At 34.7% G+C, this 13,745-nt stretch overlaps 1 protein-coding gene across 1 annotated transcript in view; it reads right to left on the bottom strand.

The window, feature by feature from the left end:
- The window catches only part of ABCA12 (ATP binding cassette subfamily A member 12), a 165,658-nt gene that overhangs the window by 54,506 nt on the left and 97,407 nt on the right, over positions 1 to 13,745 (bottom strand). The window contains exons 16-22 of the mRNA XM_069467475.1: positions 10,643 to 10,807; positions 10,107 to 10,317; positions 9,025 to 9,164; positions 7,119 to 7,238; positions 4,303 to 4,393; positions 1,997 to 2,176; positions 1,136 to 1,451 (exon numbers count right to left, since the gene is read on the bottom strand). Of these exons, the coding sequence (XP_069323576.1) occupies positions 1,136 to 1,451; positions 1,997 to 2,176; positions 4,303 to 4,393; positions 7,119 to 7,238; positions 9,025 to 9,164; positions 10,107 to 10,317; positions 10,643 to 10,807 (1,223 nt within the window). The remainder of the gene's footprint in view (positions 1 to 1,135; positions 1,452 to 1,996; positions 2,177 to 4,302; positions 4,394 to 7,118; positions 7,239 to 9,024; positions 9,165 to 10,106; positions 10,318 to 10,642; positions 10,808 to 13,745) is intronic.

Below are 13,745 nucleotides of genomic sequence, written 5' to 3'. Positions count from 1 at the left end.
ACCCACCATCCTAGGTACCAAAATTCAGAAGGGTAAAAAAAATGAGCAGGTAAATCAATGAGCATTTTAATTTAATTGAACCCATAGGTCTTCAATATTCGTGCAAGCCATTGCAGTTCACACACAGCTCAGGCAGCAAAGTCGTGACTGGCCTCTACAATAGCCAGCTAACCTTGACGGCCCACTTGCTGGCATCCTGATCTGTCTCCCCATATCACGGTTGCACCCCCACAAAGGGTTACATGACCTCATCTCATCTATAATTCTTGAAGTAGCCAAGGGAGAGAAAAGCATTGAGAGAAAGAAAAAAGAAAAGAAAGAAAAAACCGGAACTATCTGAATTGTACATAAACTGCAACAACTGTGTTGAGAAGCAAGTTCGATTCCTCTAAAGTAATATTCAGCCTCAATATTTTATGTAGAAGAGTGAGCTTGGAAAATTTAGTCCTCCAACCTTACTTTTTAACTGTGTACAAAATGGAGAAGACATTCAGTGCTACCCAACTGGCTGATTTCTTGGACATTCAAGTTCAGTTGTCTAAAAGCATATCTTTACCTTTTTAAACTCATTTAGAAAAACCATTTTATTAATAGAGAAGTTCCCTAGCAAACAAATTGGATAGTACATGACAGTTTAGAATAGCACAATATTCATCTCACAGAATTGATCAATAACGTGTTTAAGATTTCTTTCATCCTTTTTTTCCCCTTAAAATTGACCCTGTGCTCAGATTTTTACCAAATTTGGGAGAGTTGGAAGGGATTTTAGGATTATCTTGTTCATCTCCCTCATTTGATTAGAGAAAGGTAAGACAAATAGACAGTAGTGACATGAAAGTCATGCAGCAATGTGGGAGTCCAATTCTCCCACTTCTGGGGCCAGAGTTCTTGCAGAGGTAAGAGTCATGAGAAAGGAAACATGGATCATTTGGTAAGCACTTTACCATCATTTTAGCAGTGATGAGCAGCTAAGAGGGAGCTGTGCCTATAGTGCGTAGCCTTTCCTGGAAATAGGCATATGGCAAAGCTTTGGTAAATATTATACCTTTCACTTGATACATCGAATGAATGAACTGAAGTGAGTTCTCAAAAAAGTAGCTGAGCATTAAAAAGGGCTGAAAGTGCACAGACTTACTTGTCTTTCATGAAGCAGGGATAAGGAATTGCTTGAACCTGAACTGCTATTTCCTGTGAGTTCCTTCCAGTTTGCAATTCGATGATTGCTCTTTCAATACTATCCTGTAAATAAATAAAAGCCCTGCCATAGATCTGGTTGTTTGATGGCGAATTGTGTGGCCCTGGGGCCCAAATCTTGGTTCTTATGCTTCTTGTGGTCTGTGCGGTCTTGAGACTCATGCGGATGGTATATTTTATGACAGGAGGAAGAAAGACATTTTCAGAGTCATAGCCTCCGTGCTGGCTTCTGTTAGAAGGAAGCTTAAAAATAACACCTAAAAATAAAATGGCAACAACAGCAGAAAGGTTATTTTATGGTTGACATTTTTCATTGTTTGGAGGGTACACATAGGGGGCAGCCAAACAGTCAACTGAGTTAGTGATGTCACAGTAGGTTCGGGCTCTTAATTTACAGAAAAGATGGTTAATTGGAGGTGTCAACCTCAGAGATTGAAAACTAGAGTTTAAGAATATAATCACAAACTAAGTGGCCAGATCAAATACATCACTCTAAGCCACTTATTAAAGTAAAAAAGAAACACTTTTAAATGAATAATCTTGACTGGTAATGATGTTGGACTCAACTTCACCCCGTAACTATGTGATCTTTTTCACTCTTAATTTGAACTACGCTAACAAAATTAGACACACTTAGATAATATAGTTGGTTGACTACATGAAAGGTTCTAAATTCTAAAGACATCAGAGGGGGCAATGACCCCCAGACTACTTTTCTGAGTTCCTGATGAAAGGGGTGAGGGAAGAATTTGGACAATTTTAGTACAAAGAGAAGGTCAAACCCTAATAGAACAGCACTTACTTCCAAAGAGTTCGTTCCTTTTGTAGAGCCTTTTAGCCTCTCTCTCCATTTCATCTATGGTTTCTGAAGCCTGAATACGGTCATACAATACACAAGAGGAAATATTTACTGTCAGGGAAGACAGTGTGTTAAGCTGATCAATGATGTCAATGTTGTTCTCTAATTTCATCCTTAGAATATCTAAGGAAGCAAAGCAAAAGAGACAAAAACATTATAATCTTGATTCTAATAGTTTTAAGACAAAATACTGGTTTTTAGGGAGTAAACATCAAACATTAAACTAGATTATAAATAATGGCAAGCTGTAGAATTTACCCTAAAAATATCTAGTATTCTCTACCAAGGAAAATGTGTTCAGTTAGGCAAATATTCATTGAGGAGAGGAGCTAGTTACAAATACAGTAAACCCAAGTTCAAATAAAGATACAAGATAAAAGTATATTCTGTTACAATTTAATTAACAAAGGACTAAAGATGAATAATTTTAAAAATCTCTATACATATTGTTAGAAAGAAAACTACAAACTAGAGATGAGATTTTGGAAGAAACTAAAAAGAAATGCTTGCTTTGTACAGGGAGTGTGAATGTACAAGTTGAAACAAGGGAAAGCCTGTGTAGAGTATGCAGGACAAATAAACAAGATTATTTGATGGGCTATGCTACAGAAACATTTAAAGTACTTGAGAATACATGCCACATAGTTGCACCTTGCTAATATTGTTTGACTTAAAACCTTATGTGACTTACCTCTTTTGATATCTGTATTAATCTAGACAAAATGATCAAGATTTTATTTTAGGTAATTACTCTGAAAGAAAGAGGATTTCATTTCTCTTCAATTTCATGATTCCTTGTGAGGAAACCAACTGGGACAGAGGGTAAATATGAAATCGCAAGTTAACAAATCATTTGGCCAATTAAATTTTGACTGTCTTGATCATCATGAATACTGAGAAGGCTGTGAATACCATAAATCTCTCCTCACAGAATCCAGACTTGTCTCTTACGTGGCAAAAAGAAGACTAAATTTCTCACAGAGGGCAACTTCTTAAACACATTTCTCATTAGAATTTAAAGTGAAATGTTTTACTTGATGCAGATGGTGGGGGAGGGGTAATTCGTGGTTGAACAGTGGCCTCCAGCGGCCACTGGAAATCAACACAGCTCCAAAGGATCCCTTAGCAATGCTGGTAGACTGAATCCTAGACATGCTTTGGGGGTTCAGTGGCCCCCAAATTTGAAATATATTACCTTTTAGATACTAAGTTACATATGTAAATATACAAACATCAAGTCTCACTGCTACATTCATATTAATCTTATCTTAAATTCTAAGCCTCACCTCCTATTTCAAAAGTTAGGAATGACAAAATTTATATAAGAACTTTGTAGTTTATCCCTTATATTTTGATCTAATAGTTCCTCACCCAAATGATTCCTTTAGAGAATAAACCCACTAATACCTTTGTTTAATCCAACTGGGTTGACTATCATAATATATGTACAATTGTAGGCATAATTCCTCCCCACTGGTTTACAACCTTAATCATTTATATCCCAGCAGTGCTGGGGAGGAGGAGGGGCATTTACTTCACTACTGCCAAATTCTGATGCTCTCAATCCATTTCTCATACCCGTGGTTGCATAGCAACAGTGAATCAGACGCAGCCTGAATTAGATGTCTTGCATCCATTAGGTTGAAGGTGCGGAAGTGGCAGAGGGAATGCATGAGTTCAGACAGCTTCCTTTGATCCTCTGCAGCCTGTTCCTTTTAAATGACCATGTGAGGAGGACCCAACCTTGAATACTGATTTTATTTTCTTTTGAGTCTGCCCATTGCCTTTGTCTTGCTTTTGCTAACTCTATAACCTCTTCCAATTGCATTCTGGGTTAGTCAAGTGACACTGAGGCCAGTGAAGATAAAGATATTAAATGTAGCCAGAAATAAATCATTTTATTTTCCTTTGTCCTTCAGGATTTGATTTTCATCAAGTTTCCAAAAAAAAGCACTCTCATACTTCCAACAACCTACCTAAGATTGAAAAAAAAAAACCTGCATTTACATGGAGTGTATTGCATCATAATTATTGAAACTAACTGCAGACACTGAGCATCCAAACAATGATTTGTACTTATAACTGTACAACTAACTGGAAAGAAGATGGACGGGTATGTCCAAGGTCTCACTTTTCTTTGAAAACCTAGCTAGAAACTAAATTCAGAAGGAAAGGAAAGGAAGTTATCATGTGGAACAATGATTTTCTGACATGACTAGTGAGTAAAAGTTTTGTGAATCTGGACTCACCGAGTTCATCTATCTGTTTCAACAGTTCAACAGCATCAAGTCCCACGGAGAATTTTATAAAAACTTGCACAAACGGGTTCCTTAGGGTATTCTAACAAACAATAATAGAGAATCAGTTTCAATGCAAGAAGAAAACATGTTTAACATTGCCTCTCTAAAAACAATGACAGTGAAATGAAGTAACCGCCACTGGGCATCATCAATGCACCATCTTGCAAAGGCTCACATACAAATCCTTGAGAAAAAAAGAGAAGGTTGGTGACTGGGAATGTGTTGAAAGCCTGGGCTTTTGTTTGTTTATAGACACAAATTGGTCGGCATGCTAAACTGGCCAGATATGGCCATAATTATCAACATTAGGAAATTATATTCACTTTAACAGATGTTGTTCACATAGCTGTTACATTATTTCTTTTTAATATAGGCTATGCACAATGTTGTGGTTCATGGTTGAATTTTATTCAACTGAAACAAAAACAACTTTTTAAAATTATAATATCTACATGAAATTTGACATGTAGATATTACATGTCAACTGATTTGTATTCCAGCTCTAATACTTCCCAGCGGTGAGGCTTTTAGCATGCACCCAGCTCTTCCCAGCTTTAGGGTACCTTTCTGTAAAGTAGGGCTGAATGACTCATCTCATCAGAATAGTCAGTATAACTTATTATAATATTGTTTTGTACTGTAATGAGTGCAACTATGTGAATATGAAAGAATAAGTTGGTGATAAAACTTTAAATATCTATATCCATGGAAAGATTGAAAAATTAAAAAAAAATACTTGCTTTAAAAGCTTTTATAAAGGCCTTTATAGCTATCTTCCAAATTAGAAGACATAACTGCTACCACTGCAGGAATAATGTTAACTAATATTTATTGAATTTTTGCTATGTGCTGGGCACTGGCTTACAAAGTTTAACTTAACTTTCTCACTTAGTTTTCAACAACACCTTCATAGCACTTGAGGTAAGTGCTATTATTATCTCCAGTTAATAGATGACAAATCTAGGGCTAAAGAAGCTATGTAAATTCTCCAAAGGACACACAATTAATGAGGGACAAGGAAAAAGTTGAAGAGAGAGAATTCAACTCAATTAAAAAATGTTTATTCATCTCATGTGTACATTCATGGCCTAGATATTATGTAAGCTAGGCTTAAGTTGGTTGTCCTTTTAGAGCAGTTTGATACCACTTATTCTTTCTTTCTTACCAATATCTTTTGTTTTATTATCATGGAGATGAAGGGTTAAGAATAGCATATATCATTAGAGCACACATATAATAGAAGTAATTTTCTAAATCCATAGCTTCTGTGGGTTCTAAGAGTAGTTGGTAGCATGTACCCTGATAGAACAATTATGTATAGAGCATGTCCTGTTAATTCAGCACTTTTGCTAACAAAATTTCTTAATAAAACAATATGTGGCCTTTTCTTTTCTCTTCACAGAAAAAAAGTTTTAGAAAAAAAGATCAATCTACCACTTAGGAAAATACATTTGTCAATAAAGTACTATCTAAGTAGCCTTTGTTATCTGAGTGAGAGTCACTAGAAAAGGCCACTTAAAATGAGCATGCTTAAAATTAGATACAAAATTTAATAGTAAATTGTGTGTTAGATGTTTGATGAAACATTTATTTTATATTTATTAAATGTATTAAATATCTATTTTAGAGATTTGTTTTATCATTTATAATAAAATTCAGGTTGTAATTGTAACTATGCATTAATTGCTAGTCAAGACAAAAACTGAGTAAAGTATCTTTGGGGTATAAATTTTCTGACCAAGTTGTGTTATACAATATCTTCCATTCTATGTTTAACTTCCTGAGCCTGATGATAAAGAAGAGCTTTTTTCTTTCTTTTTCCTTTTCTTTTTTTTTTTGCAAAAATATTCTAGGGCTCCATCAATTTTTCAAAGGCCTCTCTGTGATATGCAAGCCAGGCTCTCTTGAAGCTCCTGGGTTGTCATCATTCCTGCCAATTTTCTTTTTTGCAACTGATGACTGGGCTAACTCTGCTGCTCAATCTTCACTTGTCAATAGCTCTGTTTGTGATTGGAACATTTCCCCAAAGTATTTGCATCGTCTTCAGAAAATTCTGCATCTTTTACAAGAATTGCAAATTACGCTTTTCAACTAATGGGTATCGGATTTGAGTTGTATTGTCATATCTTTAACCTAAACTAGGGTGAACATGAAAGATTGTTTGAGGGGGACAAAGTTTTGAAGGGGCCAATTTATTAGAGCACTTTTTTTAGTCACGGTAGCTTTTGCTTCCTTAGGTGGCTTTGAACTGAAGACACTTAGATAACTAATGAGAACATCTTGTGTACAATATGTTAAAATAAATTTGGAATTTTTTTTAGCACATATGTCATATGTTTCCAGCACAGAACTCCCCAAATTTAACATTCTCCAGAATATTACGATTTTAGGAATTCTGCTTTAGTTAAGATAGCTAAGGAGAGTAATTTAAAGGACAGAAATAAATAACATAAACATATTTTATAGCATTTTATCAATACCTTTGGAAAACTGATTTATACCACTAGTTAGGTCTCTAGATCAACTTGTAAGATGTCTTATCTTTGAATTACAGACAGAGAAGTTGCAGTACAAGAGGTGAGGATGATTATGAATGTGAGTGACAGATCTATTATCCTGTCTCAGACCCACTCTCTGAAAGAGAGGCAATTTAAATCTGTTGAATGTGCATTCTAAGTGACTATCTCCCATTCACATAATGAAGGCATTTAAAGCCTCAAAGAATTATAATTCCTACTAAAGTGAATGACAGAACCATCTCGTACCTGGAGCATTGGAATCGCCTGGTTTAACAGGTGGAAGGAATTCATGAAAAGTGGCGACTTATCCATCCATTCTTGAGATCTTTCTCTTAATTCCGCCAGCTGCCTCAGAGTTACATTGGACTTAAAGACAAAGAAACAAAAGAGATCTGGTCCATTAGTATTTTGCTGGTCCATTACATATTCCAAAAAGGTCTCTTAAGATTGTTTTGTTACATAACTTTAAAAACCAGTTCTAAAAGGTAAAGCTAGTAAAAAAATATTGGGAAAAATTTCCCACATAGCTGAAAGCTTTAAATGATAGCTTTTATAGGGTCAAGATCATTTTTAAAAATTCTGGAAATCTTAGAGTTTGTTTCATAACCACAAGTGAATTTACAGCCAAAATGTACACGTGACTTCTGGAGTTCTCACAAGTTTTTCATTTTTACCAATGATACGCTTAAGTTTTCTACTGAAGAAACATCTTAGTTCAAGGATATAAGGAGGATAGTCTCATATATTTCTGGTGGGAATAAATATGTTGCAGCATTTTTTGGGAAGCAATCTGACAATGGCTATTAAAATAAAATACAATATCCTTCAATCCCTCAATCCTGAACATGCATTGAACTGACATAAAAATACCACTATGTAAAGCCATATGCACAGGATTGTTTGTTGTCACATTGTTTACAGTAGCCAAAACACAAAAACAAACCCTGGAAACAAAAATGAATGTCCAATAACTGAGGACTGGAGGACTAAATTTCATGTTATGAAAAAATTTGCAATCTTTAAAAAGTATAAATTAAATGATATGTATTGAGTGGGAAGAATTTCCACAAAATATTCTTATGTGAGAAAAGCAACCTGTATAAAAGTATTATAATGCAATCTTATTTTAATAATGCAAAGGATGTCCAAAGAACTCTGCATCTCATTGTATACGTGGTAAAATAATCAATAGAAGATCAGAACCATGTGAATAAGTTATAGAAAGACATATATTGGAATGCTAACATATATTAGTTTATATGCAGGGAGAGTAGGATCAAAAGAGAAGAAAAAGGGGAGGTGAGAGCCAAGCACAAAATGAAAAGAAAAAAAAGATGGCACTTAGAAAATAAGCATACATATAACTTCACTTATGCAAAATTATGTAGAGGTATATAGTCATGAAGCAAATAAGGTATTAAATCACAAGCAATACGAGCAAAGAACATTCAGTGTTGATCTCCTATCCATTTTTATATAAAAGTAAAAATAATGTGATATTCATGTAAACTATAGTTTAATGACCAAGTAATGGTGAAGCAGAGTATTTTTTTTCACTTTTGCCTTTTCATTTGAAAAGTATGAAGTTTATAATTCTAATCATCAAAGTCAACTTTAAAAGTGATAGGGAAGAACTATTATGGTTAAATGAGTCAGTTAATAAGAATAGTTACTATTAATAATGTTGTCTTTCTCAGTATCTATCTTCTGTATAAATATGAGATGTTAAATTGTACAACTAAATACAGAGCCCAGAATCTATATGTTAGGGATTGTTTTTGTTCAAAGTAGGTATATAATGCCCAATATTATTTTTTCTAGCACAATTTTTGCATACTTTGAAAGTTAGGCACCAGTTGTAGAAAACTTTTCTGCTTTTTGGGATAAATTGAAAAATCTGAGGTCCTGCTTCAACTAACCTCATTCTCAAGTGTCAACATGGTTCGTTTTGCTTCAGAGGGCTACCACCCAATCTATATTGCTTGCACATATCCCAGGCAGAAGTTGAGAATTATTAAGAGCTTCAGAAAGCCAAGGGTAAGAATAGTAAAATACAAAGAAACCAGAGTCAGCTAAAGTAAATTTAGAAGTTGACTACTTTAAAAATCATCTTAATACTCAAAATAGAAACTTTGAGTTATAATGGTCAAACCTTTTCCATTATTGCCTTTGTAACTGGGTTATATGGTGCATACAAAATCCTTCCCAACAACATAGGTTTCAAGAAAGCCCAAATCACAGGTCCAGCAGGCATGTTTATGATGTCTTTATAAAGGGAGAAGCAAAATGGTGCTGGAAGGAAAAAGTGAAATAAAACCACTTAATAGATGTATTTCAAATCTATTTCCTCATGGTAAATTGACACAGATTATTCTTATCACACCCAAAAATACATGCCTTAGCACTTCTTATATTATTAACAGATGTGAGGCATCTGGTAGCAAAGTAAGAAAGCACAGTAACAAATCTTTTTTAGGTGAGAAAGTTTAACCCAATAAACAAGCCCAGAGTAAGTGATGGCATTTTGCCAAGAGGAGATAGGAAGATTGAAAACCACATTTCAGAATTGCCAACAGATCCATTTCACCAGCATTTAATTTTCTAAAAATACACAAAAACCTACTACTAGGATAGTACCAGATACATAAGAGCTGTTTAATAAATGTTTGGTGAATGAATAAAAAGATGAATAAATGAGTCAATCCAATTGCTGTACTAAACACTCGTATATTATTTGACAGAGCTCGCAGATCACATTTTGCATCTCCAAGTTTATAGATCAAGTAAACGACTTTAATGTGCCACTAAACATTTATGCTTCTGCCGCATTTCTGCAGCTCTACCATGTAGGATATAAATTTCTAATTCTAAAAAGTTAAGAAAAAATATCAACTCAAACAGACCTAAGGCAAGTTTTTGTATTATCTACAGGCCAGGAAGATGTGCATATCACTGACAAATTCTAAGAAGATATGCCTTGCAGCAGACTACCTGGGTTCAAATAACAGCTCTGATACTTCCAAGTTGAGTGACCTTGGCCAGATTACCTATGCTCTTTGTGCCTCATTTCCCCTTATGTACATAACATGCTTAACATGTAGTAAGTGCTGTATAAGTGTTTTCTACTTTTATTCTTGGGGAAAAATTAATACTTCATTATCATGAAAAGCTAAGACAGAATAGACAATGTTCTTAACTTGTCATTAAGAACAATCATCATTAAAGTATGCTCACTGGTATGTAAGGGGATTCCATATTTTGAAGCAATTTGCTTTTTACTTAAGTTATAGGTCAAAAAATCCTTGGTGTGGTTTCCTTTTGGCCTCTGGGAAGAGGGCAGCATGGCAATTAAATATTCAGTGGTAATTCCTTGTGAACACAATGCTTGGGAAATGGTCCTAAATGATCCCTGGGGTGTGTTCATTCGGTTGCTTCTGGACATTGCCTGTGAAACAAAAAACCAAGATTTATTAACATTATAGGAACTATAGATGCTACTGAAAACAATATAGAAAGAACACCTGATGATGCTTAGAGGATCCTTGTAGGTTCTATAATTCCTTTAAAATGTGTATCCCAGATGTAAATGCAGAATGATAATCTTCACCAATTGAAGTGGCAAAAAATGTGGCTAGAGTAGAGGAGTTTTCTTGTAGGTGATTTTTTTTTCAATGTACTCAATTTGAAGCTGTGTTATAACTAATCTTAAAAACAAGTTAATATGACAGAAGGAATTTTTCAACAAGAACATTCCTGGGTAACTTTTCTACCTGTGTTAATGGAACATTTCTGGGCAGATGCCTTTGTTTCAGGGATCTCATTTTGTCCAGCAGCGGATGTGTGCCGGAAGCCATCTGATTGAGAATCTCCTTTAGTCTCATGAAGAGTTCTATCATCTTTTCTACTGGCTTTTGATCTTTCCTAGGGAAAAACACCTAACAGAAACAGAATAAAAATAAATCATTTATGTGGAGAAACTGGAACCCTCATGCACTGTTGGTAAGAATGTAAAAAGGTACAGCCACTTTGGAAAACATTTCGAAAGTTGTAAAATAGCTAAATGTAAACGTACTATACAACCCAGCAATTCTATTCCTAGGTATTTATCCAAGATTATTGAAAACATATGTCCACACACAGATTTGTATGCAAATATTCATAGCAGCATTATTCACAATAGCCAAACGGTGAAAACAATCCAGGTAAATGGATAAAACAAAATGTATATCCTTAAAAAAGAACACTATTTGGCAGTAAAAAGAAATGAAATACCGAAATGTGTTATAACATGTATGAAACTCAAAAACATTATATTAAGCAAAAGAAGCCAGACAAAAAGACCACATATTGTAGGATTCAATTCATACGTAATATCTAAAAAAGACAAATCTATAGAGACAGAAAATAGATCAGAGGTTGCCTGGGTGAGAGGTCAAAATGAGAAGTAACAGAAAATGGATATGAGGTTTCTTTTTGGGGTACTAGAAATGTCCTAAAATGACATTGTGGTAATAGTTACACAATTCTATACATTTACTAAAAAATTGTTGAATTGTACACTTAAAATGAGTCAGTTTTATGGTGCCTAAATTATACCTCAATAAAGTTGCAAAATAAATGATTTTAGAGGTCATGAAGGCAAATGTCAATTACATAACTCTTCATGCATACCATTGCTCAAAAATCATATAATGTGATCCTAAAAATCAGGAAAACTCTGTCAAAAAGCTTACATGATTTATCAGGCTATTTAATTCCATAATGCTTACCTGCTACAGGAAGAAACACTGAAAATATTTTTTAAATCTTAAAATAATTTCATCCTCTGATTCATTCATTTATCCAGCAAACAATGAGTGCCTGGTATGTTGCCAGCACTGCACGAGGTAACGGGTATGCAGTGGGGCACGAGGTGGCATCATCCCTGCACTCAGAGAACTTTGGTCTGTTAGGAGGCACAGATATCAGACAAGGCAATGAACAAAGACTGGGGAGTATGAGAAGGTAGAGAGCATTTAGCTAAGAAATCAAAGGAGGTCTCTTTCCAAGATGGAATCCTAAAAGAGGAGAAAGAACGTATCATAGGAAGAATAAGAAGAGGAAGGGTATAGGCAGAGGGAGAAAGATGTATGAGGTCCCTAAGGGGGAGAAAGCTCGTGGCCTATCCAAGGAAGTCAAAAACCATGACAATGAGCACAAGATTCAGTTGGAGAGATAACCTTGTATTTGCATCTGCCACACTGTTCAGCTCTCATTCGTGAAGGTATAGCTGCCTCAGTGGCACAGCTAGTAATTGCAATCAGATTTTTCTAAATTAAAACCAACATTTCTATTTTTCTATTTTCTATTCTAGTTCTGAAATTCTAGGCATTCCTATATTGATGTGAGATAAATTGACTAATGATGGGAAATTTTTATTATTTTTGTTTGCAATACTAAGAAGAATTAGGAATGGTCTGCTTGTCAAATGCACATGTTTAATTAATAGACTCACCAAGAAATATTTAGTATGAGTTCTGCTTTGTAGAGATATTATAAAATAAGAATTCAAATTTTAGGTGAACAAAACTCATAATTTCATGTCCTATGTATTTTAGGTTATAGTTTATGTAAAATAACCATTAGTTTAGTTAATGGGTATTTTCTGAGTTTCCCTATGAGCCAGGTACTGTTTTTGGCATTTGAAATATTTCAGTGAACAAAGAGGCCCTTGTGGAGCTTACATACTAGTGGGAATAGACAGAAAATAAATTAGAAAAATGAAAACCAAATAAAATATAGAGTTTGATGGAAGTGCAATAGAAAATAAATAGAACAGGAAAATGGGGGTTGAGAGTGCTATAGGTAGCACTGGTTGCATTTTAAATAGGGTGGTCAGGGTAGGCCTTATTGAGAAGATCAATGTTAAGCAAAAAAATAGCCCTGCAAACCATGTGAAGGGTGTCCCCAGAGCAGTACCATGCAGTAGCCACAGGCACAGAGAGTAGCAAAGGAGGAAATGAGATCTTAGAGATGAAAAGTAGTTGATCTGCATGTAGGTCATGAAGCAGATGTGAAGGTTTCCTTGAATAAAATGGAGAGTCGTTGGAAGGCTTTGAGCAGAAGGGTAACATAACGAGACTTAAGCTTTTAAAAGATCACTCTGATGCTTTGGAGGTGGGGGGCACAGGGGAAGCGGGCAAGTGTGGCAGCAGGGAGACTGTTTAGGAGGCCATTGCAGAAATGCAGGTGTAGGGTGGTGGTGATAACTTGGAACGGGATTACTTATGACCAGTCCTGAACCATTTTTCTCCCTTTGGCTAACATGTCTCAGCAACATAAGTCAGCCATTTGCTTCTGTTTTTTCTTACTTTAAAGAGAAAAACAATTTTTCAGTGTTTTTAAGAGCATGTAAATATTTTTGACCCAAGTAGAGATCTGGGTGAACATAGGTGTTTCGTTTTTCTATGTTTATATTTTTTTCAGTTATTTATTAAATAAGTACTTATAGAACACCTGATTATTGCAAGATGAAGTCATTTTGACTTTACTAAGCCCTAATAATGACCATTTGTTTTGTCCTACTGGATAAGTAATGGTAGCTTCTACCTAAATTGATGAAGGAAACACAAAATTTTTTTTGAGGACACCAAAAATAATCCTATTTTTTCATTAAAAAAAAAAACCTTGTTCTAATTTTTATTTTTATCCTACCAAATTAATGCCTGTTCATTGTAAAAAAAATTATAACATTTGTATTTTACACTTTCGAAATACATTTGTATTTTACAGTAATGGTACATATTGAATTTAATTATTGGTCTCTGATACACAAACTGAGAGTTAATAAGGCAATCATATTAGTTTCCTCATCTATAAAATGTGCAAAATTGC

This window comes from Eulemur rufifrons, chromosome 1 (assembly GCF_041146395.1).
Source record: "Eulemur rufifrons isolate Redbay chromosome 1, OSU_ERuf_1, whole genome shotgun sequence".
Lineage (NCBI taxonomy): Eukaryota > Metazoa > Chordata > Mammalia > Primates > Lemuridae > Eulemur > Eulemur rufifrons.
The sequence above is the reverse complement of the archived record's forward strand: the minus strand, read 5'-3'. Positions and strand labels throughout refer to the sequence as shown.